Source organism: Centroberyx affinis, unplaced genomic scaffold (genome assembly GCF_046629955.1).
Source record: "Centroberyx affinis isolate AG114_WGS23_722 - 3 ecotype Tasmania unplaced genomic scaffold, CSIRO-AGI_Caff_v1 ptg006930l_1, whole genome shotgun sequence".
Lineage (NCBI taxonomy): Eukaryota > Metazoa > Chordata > Actinopteri > Beryciformes > Berycidae > Centroberyx > Centroberyx affinis.
Genome location: NW_027283511.1, coordinates 13,767 through 37,252, shown reverse-complemented (window position 1 = coordinate 37,252; position 23,486 = coordinate 13,767). Strand labels below are relative to the sequence as shown.

Below are 23,486 nucleotides of genomic sequence, written 5' to 3'. Positions count from 1 at the left end.
CAGACCAGTAATTTACACTGGACTGACCTATAATTTAATATAAGACTGACTGGGAGGAATTTCTTATTCTGTATTTCTTACGAAAAATAAATAATAAAAATAATCCTATAATACATGTTAGAATAGGCCAACTATACAAATATCACAACAAAACTTTAAGTCCCTATAAGAATATTATAGGACTATTGTAGGGACTTGAGGCAATATAGCGATACCATAGGAGATAATAAAATATACCATAAGGTACGGCCTAATTCCTTCTAGGAATAGGTTATTATAGAAATATCATAGGCATAGCATAGAAGATAAAAGACACCATAAGGTACAATAAGATCATTATAAACTAAATATCAAGCACCACAAACGCACTATAATTCCATATAGGAATATTATAGTGTTTTTTCGTTAAGGATGTTTAAAGGTGTTGCTACAGTGATGCCACTGAATTAATAAAGACTCAGTGAAGCATTTCACCAGTGACTGAGGAACACACACACACAACCTGCTCACATTACTTCCTGCTTCTCTTTCCTTATATAACATTAACTGCAGTCAGCTCCTCCCCAGCACAGTAGGATCTACAACAAAACTAAGAAAAATGTGTATTGCTGATAATCTCTGTCTTAAGTTTTACATCAAAATATATGCACTAACATCTGGCAAGAAAATACCTTTTATTCAAAATACCAGCGCATTACAAACAAATGTACAAAACAGCAAACAATCAAATTTAAACATTGGTAGTGGATCATAGGTTTATGTAAGTGAGGAAAAGACAGATACACCACATTGTGCACTACCTGTGTCTTTAAAATCCAAGGTTGATGGCCACACTGTGTAAACATCAAACGAGGAGCAAACTGTACGTGGGTGTCACCAACAACCATCATTGTAGAATAAAAATAAACAAACGAATAACTAGTGTCCCTGTCAGCTCAGAGCTCACAAAACAAACTTCTGTCTAATAATCAAGTCTTGATAGTGTGAATGCACCGTACTGAGGTATCAGATGTGTGTGACCCCTAGTCCCTTCACCTTTATTGGAGTAATGTGAGAGAGAATGGTCTAAATCTGTGTTCAAAATGACACCAATCATCCGTTTTTAACTTTGGCTCAATGCAGACAAAGGGAAAGGAAGAGGAAATTGCATACAACTACGGAAATACAGATGGGGATTAAAATAGGCATGCCACCATCTTTTTGGCTGCTTAAATCACAGAGCATTCCATACGAGGATCTGTCCAACAGGGAGTTGGAAGAAGTTGCATTAAATATGTTCTAGTTTGGAAAACACATACCATCAGCAGTATTTTCAGCAGAAGATTTGGCTCATAGCAAAATAATATGAAATACTAAGAATGCTCATCTGATGCTTGAGGTTTACCATGCAAACCAGTTGCAACCATTCCTACATTTCAAATTCAGAAAAATAAACAGACAGATGACGATTGATCAAAATTATAAAGGAGAGAAAAACCATCCAAATTTATTGAGTTACTTTGGTTCTACCATGTTTTCATTGGAAAGAAATAAAATATTAAAAAAAATCTAAAATACAGCCTAAATCTACAAGGCACATGTGCAAAAATTAAAATAGAGAAAATTCTTGTCTTAAATATTAGATCAAACATTTATTTTAACGTGAAGGCGTCCTTGTTGACAAGTCAGTGTCACTCTTCATGAGAATAATAAAACAAAAAGTCACTAACGGTGTATTTACACCAGTTCATTTGATGTGGCACTGGGCAAATAAGGAGAATGGGGCAAGGCAGGTCAGGAAGTTACAGGTTTTCTGACTTGCATCAACAGTCAATCCAGCGGCATCATTTCAGTGAAGAAGCAGGCAGCCAAGTGACATGACAACAGCGTCCTACAGGAATCTAAACCCACTGCTCCATGTGCTGCTGACGATGATGCAACTCTCTCCTCCCAGCAGTCAGTCAGCAGAGCTTTAAAAACATCCTGGCACCTGATGCCACACCAAAGGCTTTGGGACCTGTAGCCCTTGGCAACATATTGCTCGTCAATAGTCTGGGGACATCTCCATAGCAACGTCACTGGATACGAGAAATTTCCTCCGAGGCGGTTCGTTGATGCAGTCTTTGCTGCCACAGGGCCGATGGGCAGTCTGTGGGAGCGTCACTGCGGCGTTGCCGTCCGATTGGCCATCGCAAAGTTCTGCTGCAGCACCATCAGTGAACTGCGGAGCTGGGAGGAAAAGAAGAACTGACTCAGCAAGTAGAAACACCTGTTTTCCTAATTTGAGAGCATCTCAGACAGGTAAAAATAAAGAAAGTAGTACTGTGAAGCAGGTATGCATTTATATGATGGACTCCTCAAACTTTCTTTCTTAGGCTGCTGGTTCTAAATAGAAAAGCTATGCAATGGAGAAAACAAACCTTTATTGGGTCACTAAACAGACGGTCAGACTCACCTGCTCTAAAAGGGTGATGGAGTCCTGGAGGACAGCTTTCAGCAGGTGCATCTCCTCTCTGGACCTGTAACCAGGTCCCTGTCTAGGACCATAGTCAGGGGGCAAGCTAGCAAAACATAGAAAGATAATTATTCTGACGTGAAAAATTATGTTCATGCTTACTGCTACACAAAAGGTAGAGAAGTCTTTACAGAGGCAGAAGTGGAAAGTTGAAGGAGGCGAAAGAGAAATTAAATGAAGGATGTGAGCGGTAAAGAGAAAGAGAGTCAAGGAGTATTGTGTCACATAACAGTCACTTATATAACCACGTGTACTGAGGCTGACAAGCCTCTCACAAACTGGCAGTTTCAACATTGTGAGTCATAAGAACAAGAGCTCTCTTCTATGTGCCATCCCTCCCTCCCTCCCTCCCTCCCTCCCCAAGCCCATCCACCCACACCTTGACTCCTCCTTTCTGAGTGATCATGCTGACTACTGATATAGTTTGTCTTTCTATAACAGAATAAATCAGAGGGGGAAAAAAAAAAGAAATTGCGAGGCAGCAGCAAGGTGTCTGACCTGGGCTCGCTCCTCTCCCTCAGTCGGTGCTTGGTGCTCAGGTACATGCGGTGAGCCACGTCCTCCATGGCCCATAACTTGAAAAACAGGCCCAGATTCAGCGCCGTCAGAATCAACAGACTGAGGAACAGAGTGCACAGAGGTTGAAGTGGCCACTTGTGTACACAGACAGAAAAAGAGAGACGGAGAGGGATAGGGACACCTCACTAACACCAGAAATCCCCAAGCATAACCATTAAGCATTACTTTCTTCCTAATCAAGAGAGTTTGTGTTCTCTCTTCATCTGGAAACTAAACAGCCCCTGCACTTAATATGCACAGTCAATTCATATTAGTGTGAAAATACATTCACAATGTGAATTCATTATATAAGCAATATAAATCATGTTGATTGACAGATGTGTTTGCAGGTTGTTCACTTACATCACACTCATCCCAGCTACTATGGTAGTGATGTTCCAACTGTAGGGGCCTTTCATTTCTATGGGGCCTGAAATACAAAAAGGAGAAGCTCAGTGTGAGAAGAGGATAGATCAATATCTGCCTGGCTGTTTGAAAACAAAACCATTTTCAATTCATACTGTGCTTCAGTTTAGATAAAGCAACAGTTTTTGTTCCACATGTACAAATATTTGCAGATATGAAAATAAAACTCAGTGTAGAAAGACATTTAAGTCATTATCTATCTAAAGACCTTTGCTGTTACTGAATACAAACAATTCTGAGGATGAAAATATCTATACAGCTGATATAAAACTTTACATTGTTCTGGAACAAAACTGTTCGAATATGAATTGAGCAGTTTAAATCATCCCTCATCATGTACCCATGTTGCCGTCTCTGTGCTGCTCAGAGTCTGGCCCGTACTGCTTGATGGGCTTCATGTGCTCCTGCAGAGTCCGGCTGTAAGTCCGCCTCCTCCTCCGCAGCCCGCCCATCTTCCCAGAGTCTCCGCCCCCTTGGTTCAGCTCCGCTTCCTCCTCCAGCAGTTCCGCTTCTGTGCCGTGACATCAGGAGGCCACAAAGAGTCAGGCACCAATAGACGTGGGGCAGAGGCAGTAAAAAAAACACACCGTTCGGTTTCAAGGGTCACAAAGGCCTCGCTATATTTAGACACCGATTGATCAGACAAGCCATTACAGGGAAAAACACTTCTGCTTAATAGATAATTGAATGACAATAAAACCCCTCTGGAAAAGCACATGACTGATGATGGAGACCTGCTTACCATGGAGTGCTCATGTTTTGCGTCTTTTTACCGTATTTTTCTTGATTATTTTTATGTAATGTTGTATTGTGTTATAGGAAACTCTATGTATGCTGCCTTTCTTGGCCAGGGCCCACTTGAAAAAGAGATGCAAATCTCAACGTGACGACCCTGGTTAAATAAAGGATAAATAAAAATAAAAATAAAATGAAGGTTCCCTGCTTGAGCCTGGCATGCGAACGGGGCGCGCTACTCACCCAGCTGTCGGAAATAATCTTCTATGCCGCTCCAGGAGTTCTTAGTGATGAAGGACTTGACCAGACCCCACGGCTGCTTCTTGTACTTCACATCAGTATAGACCCTGACAGCACAAGATCGAGCTCCATTTTAATTCTACCCACTTACAATACAAAAATAAACCCATCAAATACATGAATATACAAATGTTACCTGAGCCGACACTTGCGCTTCGAGTTGCGTATGATGCAGTATCGATTTTGCGTGTAGAAGTAATCGTGGTAGGGAACGTCGTGAGTGTACACCTCAGCATCCACAAGGTAATACTGACCCTCCCTGGACTCTTTGTACAAGGTCTGAAAGATAAATGGAGTTCAAATATACACTGAGCCATAATCAACACTAAAGCATCCTTTATTCGTCCATTCAAACACGCACACGCTATTCACACAGATGTAAACACACCTGGTTCTCAGTGGCGGTGGAGAACTTCCCGATCAGAGGGTTGCTGATGGTTATTGTGTAATTCAGACTCCTCTTCATGTTTCCCGAGGCTTCTCTCTGCCAGGGATTAAAGTTGGCATCTGGAAACACAAGACAACTGTTTTAAAACTTGTTTTACATGTCGCCCACATGAAGTATCCAAGTCTGTGACACAGTTAAAGTCCTGGGGGTCACCATCCAGAGTAAGTTGCAATGGGACAGTCAGGTGGACCACATGTTGACCTCAGCCAACAGGAAGCTTTTTGCTCTGCGTCGCCTGAAGAAATTTGGTGTCCGAGACCCAGAACTTGTTTCCATCTACACAGGCTACGTGCGCCCGGTGCTGGAGTATGCAGTCCCCGTCTGGCACAGTTCCCCGACTACAAACCAGACTAAAAGGCTGGAAAGCACGCAGAAATGGGCTTGTAAAATCATACTTGGCCAGAGGCTCTCTGCACTCTCGCATTGTGCACTCTATCAGAGAGACACACTCAACTGTGTCTTGGCCTTGCCAGAAAGCTACTGAAGTCCAACTTCAGAGACTGGCTTCCTCAGGGAGGAGCTCACAGGTCGTCAGACAAGGAACTCAAACAAACTGGCCATCCCAAGAGATAAAGGAGCTCACCAATCCCCTATATGTGCAGACTCCTAAATGACAGCAGATTTTAGATTTGAGATATGAGATATTAGATTTTAGCTTAGATAATTGCAACATTTTAAATTTTTTAGTCTACTTAGTACTGATGTTTTATTGTAACAGCAAAATAATTCAGTGTTTTAATGACAATAATGGTCAATAATAATAATAAATAATAACAACTGTAAACCTCTAATATTACGCATCACACATGGTTATCAAAGCTTTCTGGGTCACAAATCAGCGGGGAATTGGGTGTCGAGGCTGCGGCGGGGGAATGGCAGAAAGAATACAGAGAATGAGCAAGACTTACGGGTGATCTTCCTGACTTTCATGAACCTGCGTATGAAGTGGGAGTCGGTGAAGAGGAGCTCGAACATCTTCTCGGCACTGATGTGGAAGACCTTGTTCAGGTAGAGTCGGCCCTGCACCTGGGACAGACCCACCCGCTCCTCCACTGACAAAGCCAAGAGGGCAGAGGGAGAGGAAAAAGAAAAATTTTAAAATGTACTCCCTTGAGAGAATTCTACAAGAACACAAAAAAACCCCACACAAGCTCGAGTGTCTCTGGCACCCGGGTAGCGTAACTCTCACCTTCCTCGGTGCTCTCGGACCCGGTCTGGTCAGAGAGGCCGTCCACGTTGGCGTTGAGGTCGAGAGAAAGAGAAGAGCGCTTGGAGACCCGTTCTGGGGCCAAGCGGTCGAGCGAGGGAGCAGGACTGCGCCGCTGAGACGGGGTGTTGCGAGATTCATCCTGTTGGAGGGAGACACACACACACACACACACACACACAAAAACACAAAAATTAGTCACAGCTTCACACAGATTTAGACACACACAAGTCACACAATCTGATGTTAGTACTCTTAAAGAGTGAATCAGAACTAAATTACATTACATCATTTAGCAGACGCTTTTGTCCAAAGCGACTTACAATAAGTGCATTTTGTCAACAGTAGTCAAACCAACTGTATATCAGTCTTCATTAGTTAAGCCTTTAATAGGAATAAGTAACATTTGTAGAATCTTTTTTTTTTTTTTTATTTATTAAGAGTAGAAGGGGAAGAAGATCGTTACATGTTTTAAATCATGTTTTTTTGAGCTGTAAACATGGTTATATTAGCTTCTATGCTATATACACTATAAATTAACTGTACTTAATTTCGATATTTTTCGAATTAAGTCCTGCATCTGTTTCTAGGGGCAGAAAATCGTAGTTGCACTGCTCTCTATGGGCTGAAACTTTCAACTGTGTTGCACTTCTGGCCACACCTCAATCTGTGATGTCAATGCAGGTATTTCACCTTTGGTAGTGTCAAATGCTTCGTGATCACAAAATTGTTTCCGCCCCCAAGTAGAGATGGGTGATCCATTATCACAGTCACACAGCAATATTCGCTCTTGCTCCCCACCACACTGTTTTGCATCCTTCAAAATTGTGTATCAGGCGGACACTGGCTGAAAACAGTGTGTTTACACACTCTTTTAAGACTGCTCTTCATACCATGTTGCCAGAGTTTGTGCTCGGTGAGATGAGGAGGGAGGGCACATCCTCCCCGTGGGGCGTGGAGGTCTCGACGGGACCCTGCTCCACACCAGGCAGGCGAAGGGAGGGGGTCCGCTCTAGACGGCCCAGGCTGTCTTCCACACCAGGCCTCATGGTCAGGCTGCAGGCAGACAGACGTGGTGTCAAGCTATATTTAAGTATGTTAATGTGTGTGTGTGTGTGTGTGGGTGTGTGTATGCTTACCTGGTCTGCGTGGTTGATTCTGCTGATACCTGCAAGCTCTCCATCTCTTCATGGCTCAGGCCCAGGTCATTCCCATAGTGCTGTTTAACCATCTGCCACAGCTCCAAGCTTGTCAGAGGCTGAAACAAGAAGAGGAGGAAAGGGAGAAAATAAGAAACACAAGGCTTGTTTGGAAATCCAGTTGTGGCAGATATCTTCCTCTTGCCCAATGAGGCCTCAGCTTTGGCCAATAATGTCGTCATGTGAATAGGAAGAGCACACTGTTAAGAATTTGAAGTGGCTGTAACCTGGAAACACTAATGTTAGCATAAATATAATCTACAGTCCGACCTGCATAGGTGAGCAATACAAACCCTATTGTCTGTCCCAACCGGCCTGGTACTCATCTTACACTCCTGACTGTGTAACCCATGACTGCCAAGTGAACAATTCAACCAAAACAACAGCAACCTATTTCTGGATCCCCTGAATCACACCGCGCGACCAAAAACCAACGCACCTGCGGCCGCAGCTGTTGAGAGGAAACAATCAGCCTCAGTTTTTACACGACCAGACACACCAGATTAAACTAGATGTGGTGTTCAAACTATTGTCAAATAGAGAAGTCCAAACTACGCGTGTAAGAAACTAATAAACGGAATAAACGCCTCTTTAATAAGACATGTTTTTTGCCATATGGTAGGCTACTGCAACAGCTGATTCAGCCTATTTAGGTTTAAAACCATTTAAAATCAAGATAATGCTTAACACCTGGTTATACAGGCTACACTTACTTGTCGGTGGACTTTTCCCTGTCTTGGCCAGCAGGTTGGTGGACTGTGATCTGGTAACCTGGACGCACCGCGCATATAATTCACCTTTCAGGAAGTCCTGGCTTTCAGCTCCTCTGACAATTGTTGAAAAAATGACGCGCCGCCCAGATTCATACCGAGATAAATTAGATAAAAGCTCGTCCCGCCTGTCGAGAGTCAGGCTCAGACGGCCAGGACAGGTCTTTGTTTTGCTGTAGTTGCTCCAAAGTTTCGGCTTAAACGCAACTGGTGCGTCAAGGGCGCTCTCTAGCTCTGGGGCAGGTAGTCACTTTATGTAAATTGGCTCCCGTGGCCACACCCGCCGAGGTCAATGAACTTTTAAAAGCGGTGTTTTTATACAGGTGTTTGTGCTTCAAGTCCCAAGAGACACGCAGCCCCTCTAGGCGCTATATAGGTAGGCAGCACAGTCCATAATATATAATGCTGTCATCACCCGGGACGAAATAGCATAGGCATATAAAGAAACAATCAGAAAAGCGCTTTACTTTATTTTCCCTTAAAATACCTTATCTTACATCTGTATAATGCAGTTTAATACTACTTAGATATAGGCTATGAATTAACATTAGAAAACTTGGGTAAACTCTATTCTCTATTGTGCAAATTAAAAAGTTGGTAAACTGAGCTTAGGTGAGTTTATTTTTAACTACATCCCTGACATACAGGTAAATTATTGCAGAATACAGTAAACACAGAAACATCCGTGTATATCACTTGTAACAATAAGCAATAGATGGTTTCTCTCACCCATGGGCGATCCTGTCGCTACATGTAGATCTTTACCCTACTTGTAATATCAGAACAACCTCTAGGAAGCCACAGTCTGTGGCCAGGGCAACATGATTTGTACTCTGGACTGATTAGATAAGTGCTGCGAAACGGGGTAAAGTCACAGACCTGCTTTTGCTGTGGGAGCGCTTAGTCACAGGTTTCAAGGTATTGAACAACAGATAAATATTACTGTGGTTCTAGCAAATGCCAGTAAAAGTCAGTGTGTTGTCGACAGTCCCTCTGTCATATCTCTGGATTAGTGTAGTTAGGATTGTACTACTGTGTGTAATGCCTATAAGTCCTCACACATGTGGCTGAGGTACAAAAGAGGTACTATTACTGCCCCTGCATGGGTAATGGGAACTTCTACATGGAGTATAGACATTGTACCTACAGTATCCATGTCAAACTGATAGTAAGTGGCTGCCACTATATGATAGGAGGGGATGGATGAGTGTCTGGAGTGAGAAGAGATCATGTATGAGGTGACATCAGGTGAGCTGAGCAGGGAACTTACCTTGTCCATCAGTGTGTTTTGCCACATGCGGAAAACACCCTGGTAACTTTTCTCTCGTGCCGAGAAGGAAGTGAAGAACAGCTGTGGGTGAAGACGTGAGGCGATGAAAATATATATGGATTATGGGTTTATTAAGTGTGGAATAACGTCTGAATGACTGCTCACGTTTGATGATAGTCACGCACAATAGTTTAGAACAGAATGAGTGAGAGTTCAGTGTGAACATTGGCTGGATACAGTAGACTTGTGATACCTTCTCTGTGCTTGTGCAGATCTGGATGGCGTTGGGAATCAGCCGAGCCGTTTTCTCTCTGCTCATAGCCATGATGTGTTTAAGACTCAGCATAATCTAGATAATGACACAGCATAAAGGTGAAAGGTTACGATACAGCAGTCAGAACACACGCTTATCAATGAAGCTCATAAATAAAAAATGATAAAGTGTTGTAATTTACTTTTTGGTGAACCCACTGTGCCTCAACCTGCTAAAATGGCGGCTCTAGAAAGAAGCCCTTTGATCCTGAGGGACTGACACCTTGAAACCTGACATACTGATGATGTTTTAGATAGCTGAAAAATCTTCTGCTATCAAACTCCATTGTAGCTGCTGGAAATATCTCGACATGACATCACATTGTCAATGTTTGGCCAGTTAGCCTTTGAGAATAAGAAAAACACACCACCAAAAAAACAAAAAAAAAATCCAATAAGAATTGCATTTCTCAATTTCATAGTATAGTTTAACAAAGGATCTGTTGATGCAAAGTTATCCAAATTATTATAACTGTCAGCATTGTGAAAATTTGATTAACACCCTTTGAGAAACTCTTCCTCCGGTTGTCAAGAGAACCAAGCTTTTAGAATTCCGATCGACTTCCTGGTGTAAATGTTGTCACCTACGCCCAGGTTTTAATGAATGCTCTGATTGGTCGACAGTATGCATAGTTAATCAGGTGTCCCATAGCCTGTCAGACAATAGCTAGCCAGCTACTTCCAAACTAGCCAAAATGTCTGTGCCTCCATTGTCGATGGGTGCTGAAGTTCCAACACTGGATATTTGTCCCTCAAGGATAGAAATATTGGCACAATCATAGGAAAGGTTTGGCTCTCACTCAGTCCTACAAGCTTTGTATCATCTAACCATCAAAAACTGAAGAAAATTCTGCTTATTGTGTTAGAAATCAACATCAAACTTTTCCTTGAAAAGTTGAAATCATTGCACTGGATCATTAAGTTACATGGAAATAGTCTTTCCAAGAAAATAAAACATAAATGAGCACTATCCTGCACGTATATTTTTGTATTTGTTTATATTGGTTGCTGTTGGCTTTATCCACAGTTTACCCATCCCTTTATTTATGACTACATCACTGTGTATAGTCAGTGAGCCTCTCCACCGTACACTCCCCTCCCTCCGCCCCTCCACCCCTCCCTCTCCACCTCAGAGCTTCCTCCTCGTTACCTTCGTCCCCCAGAACACATTGCTGTAGAAGCAGAGCCAGTTCTCTGAGAGGTAGAGGCGTCCCTGAAGGAGGATGTCACGCTGCAGGGCACATGGGTAGTCTGAGGAAAAAATAGATAAGGCAGCTGAGGCAGGTAAATGACCCATACAAATGAGCTTGCCTGAGGTGCTCTAATATACACTGTATATAAAACAGGTCACTGTGGAGAGATTAATGAGGAGACACTATACTGCATTTTGCAGATGCAGCAAACATCTAACATCTTATAACTTTGTGAATTGGAAAGAAACTTGTGAAAACAGGTAGCTTTTGAGGGAAGGGAAGATGGGAAGGAGAGAAGGTTTTCATAGAACTAGAGCAGCATTTTTATAACTTTTTGGGTTGGGAGACTGGAGAATAGCTGTCTGCTTGTCTTGTGACAAGGCAAGTAATGATATCATATGCTAAAAAGGACTGATTACATGAGCTAATTATGTTTAAAGTAAAACTACATTGTATCTATTTCAACTAACTAGCTCAAGAACTGCTAAACAACACCCCAGGAACAAGGGTTGGACTGATATATTTGCTGATACCGGCCGATATTGGCCTTTTTTGTTTTAATTTTCAGCCAGTGTTACTCACCCACTATGAGCCTCTCTGACTCTGGTAGTTCTTTGAATATCTTCTTAAATTCCTCAAACCTCTGTTTGTAGGTAGTGGGAGGGGCTTGAGGAGCCGCAAGACACTGTGCCTGAGGATCAACGGCCTGGTGGACGAGATGTGAATGTTACTGAGACTGTAGTATTTATAAAATCCCACAATTTTTTTTTTTTTTCAGTCTTGATGGAAGAAACACTGTTGTATAACATACAAAATACTGACCACTTTCAGTCATAGGCCATCCTTGTATTAGTCTTGGAATCATCCTTATTATATAAAATGAATTAAGAGGGAATTAAGGGAAGAAGCTAAGAGTAAGAAGTAAGAAGTGAGTGAGAAATAAACTGCAGTGTGTTTGAGTGGATGAAAAACATCATCAGCCCTTGAGCTTTGCATCAGAAAGGCAGCAGCAATCCCACTTGTGTGTGATGAAATTATTTCAACTGTAGCAGCATGTTGTGTAATGGATCTTATAGTTGAAGCCACTAGAGGGCAGTCAGTATTGATGGTTATTGTTTCATTAAGTAACAGAGATGTTGAACTGGATGATAAAAGTCAGTGATGTCAAGGATCTATTAGTCCCTATGTGATGTGTATGCAAAGTAGTGGCTTTATTTCATGAATATGAGTATCTTTATTGAATATGACAGTAAAGTGGCATTTTTTTGTACCTCCTGTTCATCTGAGCTCCACCTGACATCCACCACGGATGTTGTATCGTCTGTAACATCATCACTGCCCACTCCAGACCTGCTGGATGCCTGGTCCATCTGGTCTGCTGCACTGGTTACATAAAAAGATGCGATGTGATCATCTTAACCCTGCAAACCCTGTTCCACAATGCTGTAGATTGCCATCTTTAAATCATCAGATCTCTTCAGTCATGTCATAATAAGCAGAAACTGTGGGATGAAATAAGTACTTCTGTGTAGGTCCTTTGAGAGTTTGACAACATATGAATACACCTTTGGACCTTGGTGAATGTCACCAAACAGGGCTATTCATCAGCACCACAGAGGAAGACATGATCACTGGAGAACAGAACTGGTTGGTCTTGTGGAGCCACCCTGGAGAAACTGTAGCCAGGCAACACACAGCCTTCAACCTACATACATGACCACCTTTCTGGACACCAATGGTAAATTATTCAGGTAGAAAGGCATTGTTATGAGTATTGATTTACTATTTATATTACAAAGTTACAGCTTCAGAAATCATGGAATTTTGCATAGAATCACAGATCAAATCTCTCTCTCTCTCTCTCTCTCTCTCTCTCTCTCTGTGGCTTTAAGATTGCACAACTGATAGAAACCATAGGATGCCAAGTCATATCAGATAAAACAAAGTCAAGCTCTGTTTCCACAAATGACAAAACGGTCCCTATCAGATCAGTAAAGCCACATGCTGATGTCAAACTTATGCGTAAAATAGCTTGGCGCACAATGGCAAAAGCGCACGGGCGCATTGCATCTTATCAGGGTGAATTTCCAAATGCGGGCTGTGAGAAAACTATGTTTTAGTCACTGAGCATTTCTCACCTACCTGGCACGGACTGGATCCACGATGCTTATCCTCTGTGTGCGTCCTCAGTGATAAAGTCAGGAAAACAGCGTCTGCTCCACTCAGCTCTCAAATCATTAGTGTATTGCCCTCATTGTGCTATCCACGATTTCCGTTCGCCTGGTTACAGGTGCGACAAATGGACATCTCATCCTGCTAGGGGAGCATACCTTTAGGGAGTTGTCACCTCTTTTCTGCTCATGCTCATTGGTCTCTGCATACTTGGTGTAAACAGTCGAAAGGGCTCCAAAAATAACCTCTTCCTTCCTTCATTCATCCAGGAGTCTTCTTGAGTACAACCAGCTCCCAGACTATGCCATAGATTTTTGTATTCCAAGTCGAAATACCGCAGTTTAAGATCAGTTTTGTTGGATAGAATCAGAGTTTAAGGAAAGATCTTTTTTTTGACACATTAAAATATATTAAAGAATAGTTCAGTTCATACTACTTTCTTTAATAATTACAATAAGCCATAACCTTTTTTTAATTATTTTTCTTGAGATAATTCCTATCCACCAAGCATCATGACAGGGAAGGCAGTGTGCTGGAGATACAAGATTCCAGAGTATGAGCGATATGCAGAGAAACCAGTTCAACAAGAAGTGTAGCAACATTACATCAGTGAAGACAATGAGGCCACACAGGCGCACACACACACACACACACACACATCATGATTTTTCCCCACATTTTAATTCTTTGGGAGTAACATCATGTAAGTATTGGACAGTTGAGCGTCGGAGTCCGGCTCTTACACATTCACACAGCAAATACACAACACTGCACAGCTTGAAACAATCATAAAAACAAAAAGAAAGAACAACAAAGCCTTCACGTCAAAATGCTGGCAATAAATAGACTGATCTTATTAAATTTATCTTCAATACTCTTCTGTACAGATGGTCTATGAATGACAATTACATCAACTGAACAATCCTCTTCAGGAAGACCAAACACGGCTACAGACAGAAATCATGTAAACAGCAAGAAAGAAACAGGGTGAAGAGATCCCTCTTGCATACATACACACACACATACACACACAAACACACACTCAGATCGATGACCATGCAGAGGATCCAGAGTAAGCCTATGTGAGGCAACAAATAATCATGAATACAGTACATCTTTCTCTTTTCCCTCCACATGGAACTGCACAGACACACACACACACATACACACGCTCACAATCAGTCACAAAGGGGCACGGCGGAGCACAGGTTTTGGGAATACAAGGTGGTGGAATGTGATTCTGCAGTGGAGGGGTCAGAGATGAAAAGTGGAAAGGTGAGAGGTGGAGGCCTATTCCTCCAAGGTGCGGAAGGAGTTCTGCATGTCCTCCAACAGCTGGGCGTACTCCGCCTTGATCTTAGCCTCTCCATCCTTCATCGGGTCCTGTTCCAACACAGAAAAAAAAAATGCAGTTAAACAACATGCATAGCAAACAAGAGGTTCGGTCATAGTACTTGTTTTCATGTGCTTGGAGTACCTGATGGGTGGAGTTTACCGCATCAGGCACAGTTCAAACAGTGTGAGGTAAACTGTCTATTCTTGAGAAGTACACTTAACTGACTTTCAACTACGTTGCTGTGATTGTTTCAACTTTCAGGAACTCAATTTATTGTGGCAAACTCTACCTAAACTGACTCAAACAATACATAAACTTGTATGTAGATACTATCCAGCCAATGCATACAGAGAACTCATAGTGTAAAAAAAAAGACACACACATAATACAATATATAGATAAAGACTACAAGATGGAATTTAACTTTTTTAAATGTAAAATTTAACAAACAGTAACCACAAGAAAGAGGAGACCTGTGGAAACTGTTAAGAGGCACAAACACACACCTTAAACTTCATGGAACTGATCCGGTAGAGGATTTCTCCCATGTGCTCCTTGATCATGGCCCAGGTGATCTTGTTGTCACTCTGAGCCGTGGTCTCCACCGCGTGCCGCGCCATGTCGTAAAAGGCTATCATGTTGGACAGAACGCCCACCGTCTTATAGAAGGGACAGAACCTGAGGAGGTACACAAAAAAAGGCAGTTATGAGCTCTTTTGACTGACTGATCGCGTGACTGACTAACTGATTTTTCAAATTTTTTAAACCATTAAGCCTTTTTGAGCAATACCCTCCTTCACATTCACAGAATACCTCACTCTTCACCCCTGGGACTCAGTGACTTCTGGACAGTAAGGAAGTGGGACTAAATAAGTGAGTGAGTAGCTGGGTATAATGTTACCTGTCATAGGGAGTGTAACCGTTTTGCTGCAGGAAGTCGTCTTTGAGCAGCTTAGCCACCTCCAAGGTGATCTTATCCGTTTCTGCCAGCGATGCCTGTGAAAATGACAATCAGGTGCGGGGCTCTCATTACATTACACCATCATTACATCTCCTCTTTCCTTTTTGATCACTGTACTTGATTAATGTGTTAATCACTCTGCTTTTATGTTTTATTACTGTGAAAATAAACCTGAACTAATCGCCTGTCCCTTGTCAAAGCACCTGATCGTGACTATTTCCCTCTATGTGTTGCCAAAGAGTTTATAGCTTTGTCATGAGTGTACATGCCCATTTTAACCCCAGCTCAGGGATGCAGTTCAAATTACACCTATTAAAGATGTAGATGCGAATGTAAGTTACTCATCCAACAATCAAACCAGTGGCAATGAGATGAGGAATCATGTCAAAATTACCTTTCCGACCAGCTGCACAATCTCAGCCAGGTCCTCCTCCTCCTGCAGGATCTCCTTGGCCTTGGTGCGCAGAGGCACAAACTCAGGGAAGTGCTTGTCATAATACTCATCCAGAGCACGAGTGTACTTGCTGTAGCTGATCAGCCAGTTGACGGAGGGGAAGTGCTTCCTCTGAGCCAGCTTCTTATCAAGACCCCAGAACACCTGAGGGAGGAAAGGAATGTAATGTTAAAAACTAAGCACCCATGACAAACAAAGCAGATCTATTTAATAAGGATGGCACAGTGTGATAATTTACCTGTACAATACCAAGGGTGGCTGAGGTGACAGGGTCAGAGAAGTCACCACCAGGAGGCGACACACTGAGGAGACACAAAGCATTTTAACATCACTTAAATCTGTTTTTCTTATAGTCCATAGACGATAAGTAGAGCACTGCCTCCCTCTAGTGATAATAAGTTGTACTCACGCTCCCACAATACTGACGCTACCCTCTCTCTCGGGGTTGCCCAGACACTTCACCCTTCCAGCACGCTCATAGAAGGAGGCGAGACGAGCACCAAGGTAGGCAGGATAACCACTGTCTGCAGGCACACACACACACACACACAATGCAAGTTTAACTCAATATACACATCTAACTGGCATTTGTGCGTTCTACTAGTTTATGATCACAAATGAGGTGAGGGGTGAATACTGCATCGTCATACTGGCTTTCCAGATCAAATATAAAAAGGTACTAGCTCCACCTTGTGGGGAATTCAAGCATCAAAAAGAAAAACAAAACAAAAAAAAACAAAAAAACACAGGTGGTGCTGTAGTTTCTTCATTACCAAATTCCTTGCTGTGGGAAGCTTGTATCTGCCTTTAGGTTTTAATAGTCTCCAGCAGGGTCCATACTTACCAGCAGGCATCTCAGCCAGACGGCCAGAAATCTCCCTGAGAGCCTCAGCCCAACGGGAGGTGGAGTCGGCCATCATGCTCACATTGTATCCCATGTCTCTGAAGTACTCAGACAGCGTGATCCCTGACAAGACACACAATTCATGTGACCTCATTAACAAGCAATCACAATAAGAGAGCAAATGAGTCATCTTTTAAAATGCTTTCATTGTATGCTTTATCATACTTCATTGTTCTGTGAATGGAAGGAGATGTGATTAGATAACAACTTTGTAAGTGATCAAAGCGTGTGTCCCGGGGCCAGTTAGGTTAATGAGTATTCTGTGAGCCATGTGACTTGTTGACAGATACCTGTGTAGATGGAGGCTTCTCTGGCAGCCACAGGCATGTTGGAGGTGTTGGCCACCAGCGCTGTTCTCTTCATGATGCTCTCAGTCTTCCCATCCACCTCCATGGTCAGCTGTTGGCCAGACACACTCATCGTCAATCATCCCGAACATCAATCAAAGTCACGCTAGTCAGTCACAACACACCATGACTATCGCCACCCACCTCAGGGAAATCTCGCAGTACTTCTGACATCTCGTTTCCACGCTCCCCGCAGCCTACGTAGATGATAACGTCACTGTTGGAGTATTTGGAAAGGGACTGGGAGATGACAGTCTTACCACAGCCGAAGGCTCCTGGGATGGCTGTGGTTCCTCCCTGCACACACCTGCACAGAGAGAAAAGGAGAGAGGCAGAGTGAAGAAAACGTCCAGTATAGGTAAACACAAAGATTAGAAGTGCTACTTGGTACCAGAAATGTCTATGGCAGAAAGAAATCACCAGGGGAGGGTCAGAGACTTACGGGAAGAGTGCGTCCAGTACTCTCTGTCCGGTCAGCAGTGGGTGATTGGCGGGCAGTTTCTCTGTGACGGGGCGCACTTGTCTGACGGGCCACACCTGCACCATGGTGAACTTCTCCTTCACCCCCTCAAACTCCAGCTCCATCACCACATCCTGACACACACAAACACCACACCGTTAACGCAAAGCAACATCTAACAATCAGTTCACAAGCACAGCTGCAGCCAGAGGTGAGAGGAACTCACGGTGACGTCGTAGTTTCCGGGGGGAGCCACATAGGTTACAGTGCCTCTGTTTTTTGGGGGCAGCATGATCTTGTGCTTGATAAGGGAGTTCTCCAACACCATCCCATAGATGTCTCCCCCTGTGATGTGACTGCCGACCTAAGAGTGAGGGAAAGGGGAAGAATAGACATAGATCAAATTAACTGAATGATTTGAGCACTTCAACGGAAAGCTGGAAAGTCTGGAAACTGTAACGCAGACACGCACCCGCAGGCTCTTGCTGGGAGAAAACTCCCATTTGAGGTCTCGGTTGAGGGCTCCGATGTTTACACCTCGGGGGATGTAGATGCTTTGTGTGATGTCATTGATGTCCTTTAGGGGGCGCTGGATACCGTCAAAGATGGAGCCCATGATTCCTGGGCCCAGCTCCACGGAGAGAGGTTTCCCTGTACGCAGCACAGGATCTCCCACAGACACACCAGCTGCGCTCGGGCTCAGGAAAATAGGAGTGTATATCTTTACATATGCACCAGATGATGCATATACTGAATGATGCAGGATGTGTGTAAACATGTATCCTAAGGTAAAACAATGCACTAGAGGGAGACAAGTTTAAAAATAAGTAGGTGCACTTGAATATTACAGTATACATATCAGTATGCTTAAAACTAGCTGCATCACTACACACACAGTGTTGGCATCCATCATAATATGGGTGCTTTTCACTTGAAGGCTTATGAGAAGTAACACAAAATGGCCCAAGATGGGAGCTGTGACATCAAGTGAAGTCAAAGAACAGATGGATGTAGCTTAACAAAAGGATACACGTCTCCTCGTAGACCTGGATGGTGGCCATGTCCCCCTCCAACCTGATGATCTCTCCCACTAGCTCGCTGTGTCCCACACGAACCAGCTCGTACATGGCTGCTCCCGCCATGGCTGTGGCTGTCACCACTGGGGGAGAGGGGGAAGAAAAACGAGCCAGGTAAACAACCAGACGAAACACAAACAACACTGCCCCACAAAGCCAGAGAAAAAGTACTCCATCTTTCATCTCCTGTCCCAACGTGAGTGTTGTTGGTACAAAAGTGGGTATCCATGGGTATCATTTTTGGCTATATGAAATCTTAAACCTATTAATGATCAAGAAAGGGTTGGACATAGATAAACAAGCAAGGTAGTAGGAACCCTGTGTTTATTTTGAAGACTCAATGTTCTGCTGTAGGTCTTCAAGAATGAAATGTAGATATCTTGCTGTGTCAAGTTAACAAGTTTAGAACTGGACAATGATTTTTCTGCTCTGGTTAGTGTTTACTACTCAACTAAAAGATACCTAGACAGGCCCAAGCTGCATCAGATTTAAGGCTTGTATCTGGAATCGAATGTGTTATAAATACAAAGTTGAGGAAGAGTGTGACAATGGTGATGGGGTGTGTATGTGTGTGGCGTGCGGTGGTAACCTGGTCCAGAGACTCCATGAACGTATCCAAACTGGCTCTCTCTCTCCTCATCCCGGATCTTGGGCAGCTTGGACATGTCCATCTTCACAGGCTTGGTCTGACTGTAAAAACATGAGAGGAAATTTGTGAGGGAAACAATCAATACATAAATAGAGGCCAGAGGAAAGTTAACAGAAGAGAGAAGGGTGCAGGAGAGGTCACTGGTTTCCCCAATAATTGAATTTGCTGCAGTGGTCAAACCTTCTCATCAATGTTCTTTCAACAACATTACATAACGTTTCCATCTAGGCTATATTTGATTTAGGCTACTGAGAGCTTCATTAATGAGCCATAAAACCACTGTGGCTAAAGTGCATTGATTACTGTTTTTACAGTTAATTTAATCTGAGACCACAAAGAGAGTTACTGTCCTGTCTGAGGATTGGGCCAGTATTGACTGGGCGAGTATGAGCACGCTGAACTGGTATTTTAGGCAATTTGGTTTTTTTTTTTTAAATAGGCGTTTTGGCATTTTTGCCTTTATTTGATAGTCCACAATGGAGAGAGAAAGGAAGGAGGAACGCATGGGGATCAATAGTGTCATCTTATCTTAATCACACCATACCAAATTAATTTTATCAATATAAATGCAGGGGGGAAAAAAACATTAATTAAAAATGAAAGACATCAATCCATTTATGAACATCACTTATCAGTATGTGCTGGTACCTTGGTAGTGGCACCCCCTTCAGTTCACTGTAACCATGGAAACCACTAGGAAAATACAGCAACATCACCGCTCACGACTTCACATTTCTCAGCATCATAGAGCCTAAAACTAGGACGCTCCCTCCGTTCTCCCTCCCTCCTCCCCCTTGGTTTATAAACTCCAGGGCCAGTAGGAGAGTCAGTGTGACGCACCAGGCTAACATTAGAGGGGAATCCCACACCAACAGCACTGACTATATATTTCTCTCTCTCCTTCACACATATGCATACATGCTCCTTTTTCATACAGAGACTTAACAATTGTTTCCCACAGGACCATCTGTATATACAGGATTTCAACTCTTTATTTTCCTATCTGTAATAATTCTTATTTCTCTGTCACATATTTATATCACATATCCTCCCTCCACTATCCTACACACTCCGGCTACATGCAGCAGCAGCAGAAACACAATCTGTCATCAGACGTGACGTGAGTCGATCCCCACAGGCAGCCGACTGCAGGTCTGCGCCGACATTAAAGAGCAGCTTTATCCTACGATATCTGCATCCGCAACAAATCCAGACTATATGCTTGTATTACTTGAATTCAACATCCCTCATCACTCATTCTCTGTCTGAAACTCATATGGATGTGCCCGCACACACACACAGTATATTCTTATGCCCTTTTATTGTCCTTCCCACAGATTTACACATCTTCCTGTTTACGCTAGGCTGCTTATCCCATCTGTGCAGGAATAAAGCAGCTCCATCAATAGGTCTCTGCAGGAACTACAACAAAGACACCTAAAGGGCAGCACACTGTTCCTGAGGCACAGCAGTGAAACACACAGGCCTCTGTTGGTCTAAATTCCCTTACTTACAACTGTTTATTATGATTGCGTTCTACAAACAGTAGACACATTTAAAGCGATGCTTGCCATGACCACTCACAGACAACCACATTAGAGTAATGTTTATCTTAACATAATATTGCAGAATGAGAGTTGCTCTCTGTTCTATTACGGTAATGCATTATGTGTTTTTAAACCCTGTCTGAAAACCATAGCATACTGCCCTTGTGGGTCAATCAAGATTTCAACTGATTTGCAGTGTTATTAACTGACATTGACTCAATATAATCCAACAACTCACCTTCCTAGTGTAGGTCTAATGAACTGTTCTGCCCTTCCCCACCCAACAACAACTGAAATGTTCCTGCAGCTTTGTAAAAGAGCTTCCAAAGAGTAGCATACAGTGGGAAGATAAGATAGCAAAAACAATGATTAGGCCTATTGTTCCCATGATGAGTTTATTTCAGATGACAGACTGCTGTCTAGCTGATTGATTAATTCTAACCTGCAAAACAAAACAGATTTCTTAAATCTTGCAATAATCCTTCTATTACAGCAACATTGCAGTATTTGTTACAGCCTTCGTTACAGGCTTTTACAATCAAATTCTCAAATCATAATTCTAGACACAACAATTCAACATTTAGCCAGTTAATAATTTCCAGCTACATGAGTTACTGGTGAGCATGCTAGGGAACAATATACTACATGACACTTCATCATATGATCCTGGCACATGACTGGCTGGCCACACTCAATGAGGCTGTTTAAGGAAGTGGAAAACTAGAGTGGGGCAAAACTGGGAAGTTAGAAATATGACTGTGTGTGGAAACATTGGAAATCTTTTCCCCAAGCAACATCTTCCACAGAGACAAAAATGGCCATGGGGCATACTCAAGATCATGTTTCCCCTTCTTTATCCTAATATTGACTGAAGCCATTATGTTGGCCAAATATTGTAACCAAGAGTAGAGCAATGTGGGAAAGGCCTCCTCTTGCTATTAAATGTGATATTCAAAGTGAAAGAAAAGCGCAATAATAAGCCAACCAGCATTTGTCAAACTCAGTCCAGAGACAGGTTAAATTAAAAACATACTGTATACTGCAAGACAAATATTTGCTGGTGCTTGGGACTGAAGACTGAAAAATGCTGGCTTTTGCTTGTCTTGAATGTCTGAGCAAGAGGACATTTAAATCAACACCACTGAGATGCAGGTATTTAGGTTTGGTGTCCATGCAAAAAAACGTTGCCTCCTCAAAAATGTTACATGTAAGTGAGATGGCCATGCACAGCAGCGTCCTAACACACTACTGTTAATTGCAAACTCCTCGAATACAGCTAAGCTATACACATTCATATACGCAGATAGGTGTGAATGCGAGTGATTTAACGATCACGACATAGGAATTATGTCGCATAAGATGATGAGACTAGGTATATGATGACCACGACTCTCTGTCATCCCTATCCCGAAAATTAAATCCATCTAATTGAATGACATTCTGTTGAAAATGTCTGACGGTTAAGATTACTCGAAATTGTACCTTATAATGACACAGCAAGCATAGTCTACAATGTGAACAGTGAACAGTCCTTCATATGACTTAGCATACATTTTTTCACATAGTTCTAGTTTGATTTGTTTAGTGCAGTAAGAATAACGTTAGCTAGCTCTGCAGATTATTCGGCATTTAAAAAACGACACTGGCAAGCAAGACTGGTCTTGGCCTGGCAGAAAATCGCTGGCTCTGCCATTTTGGCGCAATGGGATAAATTATTTCCCGATCAACACATATTAAAGTGACATTTGGTGTCAGCATTGTGCAATATATTTAGACAAATATAGAAACGTTACCTTCTGGATGTGAACTGGCGGTTTAGTGTCTCGCCTCGAGAGAAATGAGAGGTGCTGCGATGCGTGACAGCAGACAGTGATCAGCTGACTTCATTCACTCGCTGCTCGGTTTTACTGCTGTGCCGCTGCAACCGCCTCCATTTTGGATCCGTCCCTAGCTACTGCAAAGATTTTAGATTAACATAGTGATCGTCCGCTCTACCACTTTATTCGTCTTCAGCCAGTGGGAGCTCTCCCTGTGTGTGTTAATGTTGCTGGCTGTACTTTACAGTTACATTATCCAAACTAATTAATGTAAAATCGTAACTTTTAGTTTGAATGTTTTTTTTGTTTGTTTGGTTTTTGTTTTTTTTTTACATTTTGTTGTCTATGTCAAGGCAATGCACATTTGACCACTGACCACATTTGATCATATTTGTCCCAAGGAACCCAAAGAGTTGAGAAAAGAATTTCACTGTTAGATATGTGATCATACAGAAGTGTATATTGTAAGGGGGATTGGGAATTAACAGTGGCAAGAGTGAGACCTGTGATCAAAACACGTCTTTATATGGTCTCTCCCAGGCCTAACGTTTTGGGAGTGAAATAACAGAGAAATTTAATTATTTTCTGTTTTTCTGGGGACCTCCTGGAAACCTTTCAAGTACACCTGGAGGCCCCCGGACCGCACTGGTTAACGAAGACAAAAAATGAGCAGCCTAGCCTATCTCTCATATAGTGAATATCTTTGTACTGACGTTTGAGCCAAAATGGAGGCGCAATCATGAATTGTTTTTCTTAATTATTTACTCCATCTAAGCCCCTGTCTTAATTGCATCTATCTTAACTGAACGAAAAATATCTAAGGCTACATTTATTGATCCCTCAAAATGGTC

General features: G+C 42.6%; 2 protein-coding genes across 2 annotated transcripts; both read right to left on the bottom strand.

The window, feature by feature from the left end:
• Window positions 1-662: 662 nt before the first annotated feature.
• Window positions 663-13,191, bottom strand: gramd1c (GRAM domain containing 1c). Its single transcript, XM_071513261.1, has 18 exons — window positions 13,055-13,191; window positions 12,184-12,295; window positions 11,495-11,618; window positions 10,870-10,970; window positions 9,661-9,756; window positions 9,408-9,488; window positions 7,308-7,426; window positions 7,062-7,224; window positions 6,151-6,310; window positions 5,870-6,013; window positions 4,902-5,020; window positions 4,650-4,792; window positions 4,457-4,560; window positions 3,819-3,989; window positions 3,416-3,482; window positions 2,993-3,112; window positions 2,435-2,540; window positions 663-2,208 (listed from the first exon to the last, which is right to left on the bottom strand). The coding sequence occupies exons 2-18, from the start codon at window positions 12,280-12,282 to the stop codon at window positions 2,140-2,142; spliced, it is 1,986 nt and encodes a 661-aa protein (XP_071369362.1). The 5' UTR covers window positions 12,283-12,295; window positions 13,055-13,191; the 3' UTR covers window positions 663-2,139.
• A 370-nt stretch (window positions 13,192-13,561) lies between these two features.
• LOC139639183 (V-type proton ATPase catalytic subunit A) lies at window positions 13,562-22,628 on the bottom strand. Its single transcript, XM_071513262.1, has 15 exons — window positions 22,612-22,628; window positions 19,212-19,312; window positions 18,577-18,705; window positions 18,019-18,233; window positions 17,773-17,910; window positions 17,529-17,680; window positions 17,231-17,393; window positions 17,030-17,138; window positions 16,680-16,802; window positions 16,245-16,359; window positions 16,074-16,137; window positions 15,776-15,979; window positions 15,322-15,416; window positions 14,927-15,098; window positions 13,562-14,467 (listed from the first exon to the last, which is right to left on the bottom strand). The coding sequence occupies exons 2-15, from the start codon at window positions 19,291-19,293 to the stop codon at window positions 14,375-14,377; spliced, it is 1,854 nt and encodes a 617-aa protein (XP_071369363.1). The 5' UTR covers window positions 19,294-19,312; window positions 22,612-22,628; the 3' UTR covers window positions 13,562-14,374.
• Between the last annotated feature and the right edge of the window lie 858 nt (window positions 22,629-23,486).

Bases quoted from the DNA above. Each gene is read 5' to 3' on its own strand.
- gramd1c (XM_071513261.1), bottom strand. From the start codon at position 12,282: ATGGACCAGGCATCCAGCAGGTCTGGAGTGGGCAGTGATGATGTTACA. The intron at 4,793-4,901 runs GTGTGTTTACAT...TTTATCTTTCAG, and splicing joins CCACCGCCACTGAGAACCAG to ACCTTGTACAAAGAGTCCAG. The intron at 3,113-3,415 runs GTAAGTGAACAA...TCTGTTCCTCAG, and splicing joins GTAGCTGGGATGAGTGTGAT to TCTGTTGATTCTGACGGCGC.
- LOC139639183 (XM_071513262.1), bottom strand. From the start codon at position 19,293: ATGGACATGTCCAAGCTGCCCAAGATCCGGGATGAGGAGAGAGAGAGC. The intron at 17,139-17,230 runs GTGGGTGGCGAT...TCTGGCCAACAG, and splicing joins TACTGCGAGATTTCCCTGAG to CTGACCATGGAGGTGGATGG. The intron at 16,803-17,029 runs GTATCTGTCAAC...GTGTCTTGTCAG, and splicing joins AGAAGCCTCCATCTACACAG to GGATCACGCTGTCTGAGTAC.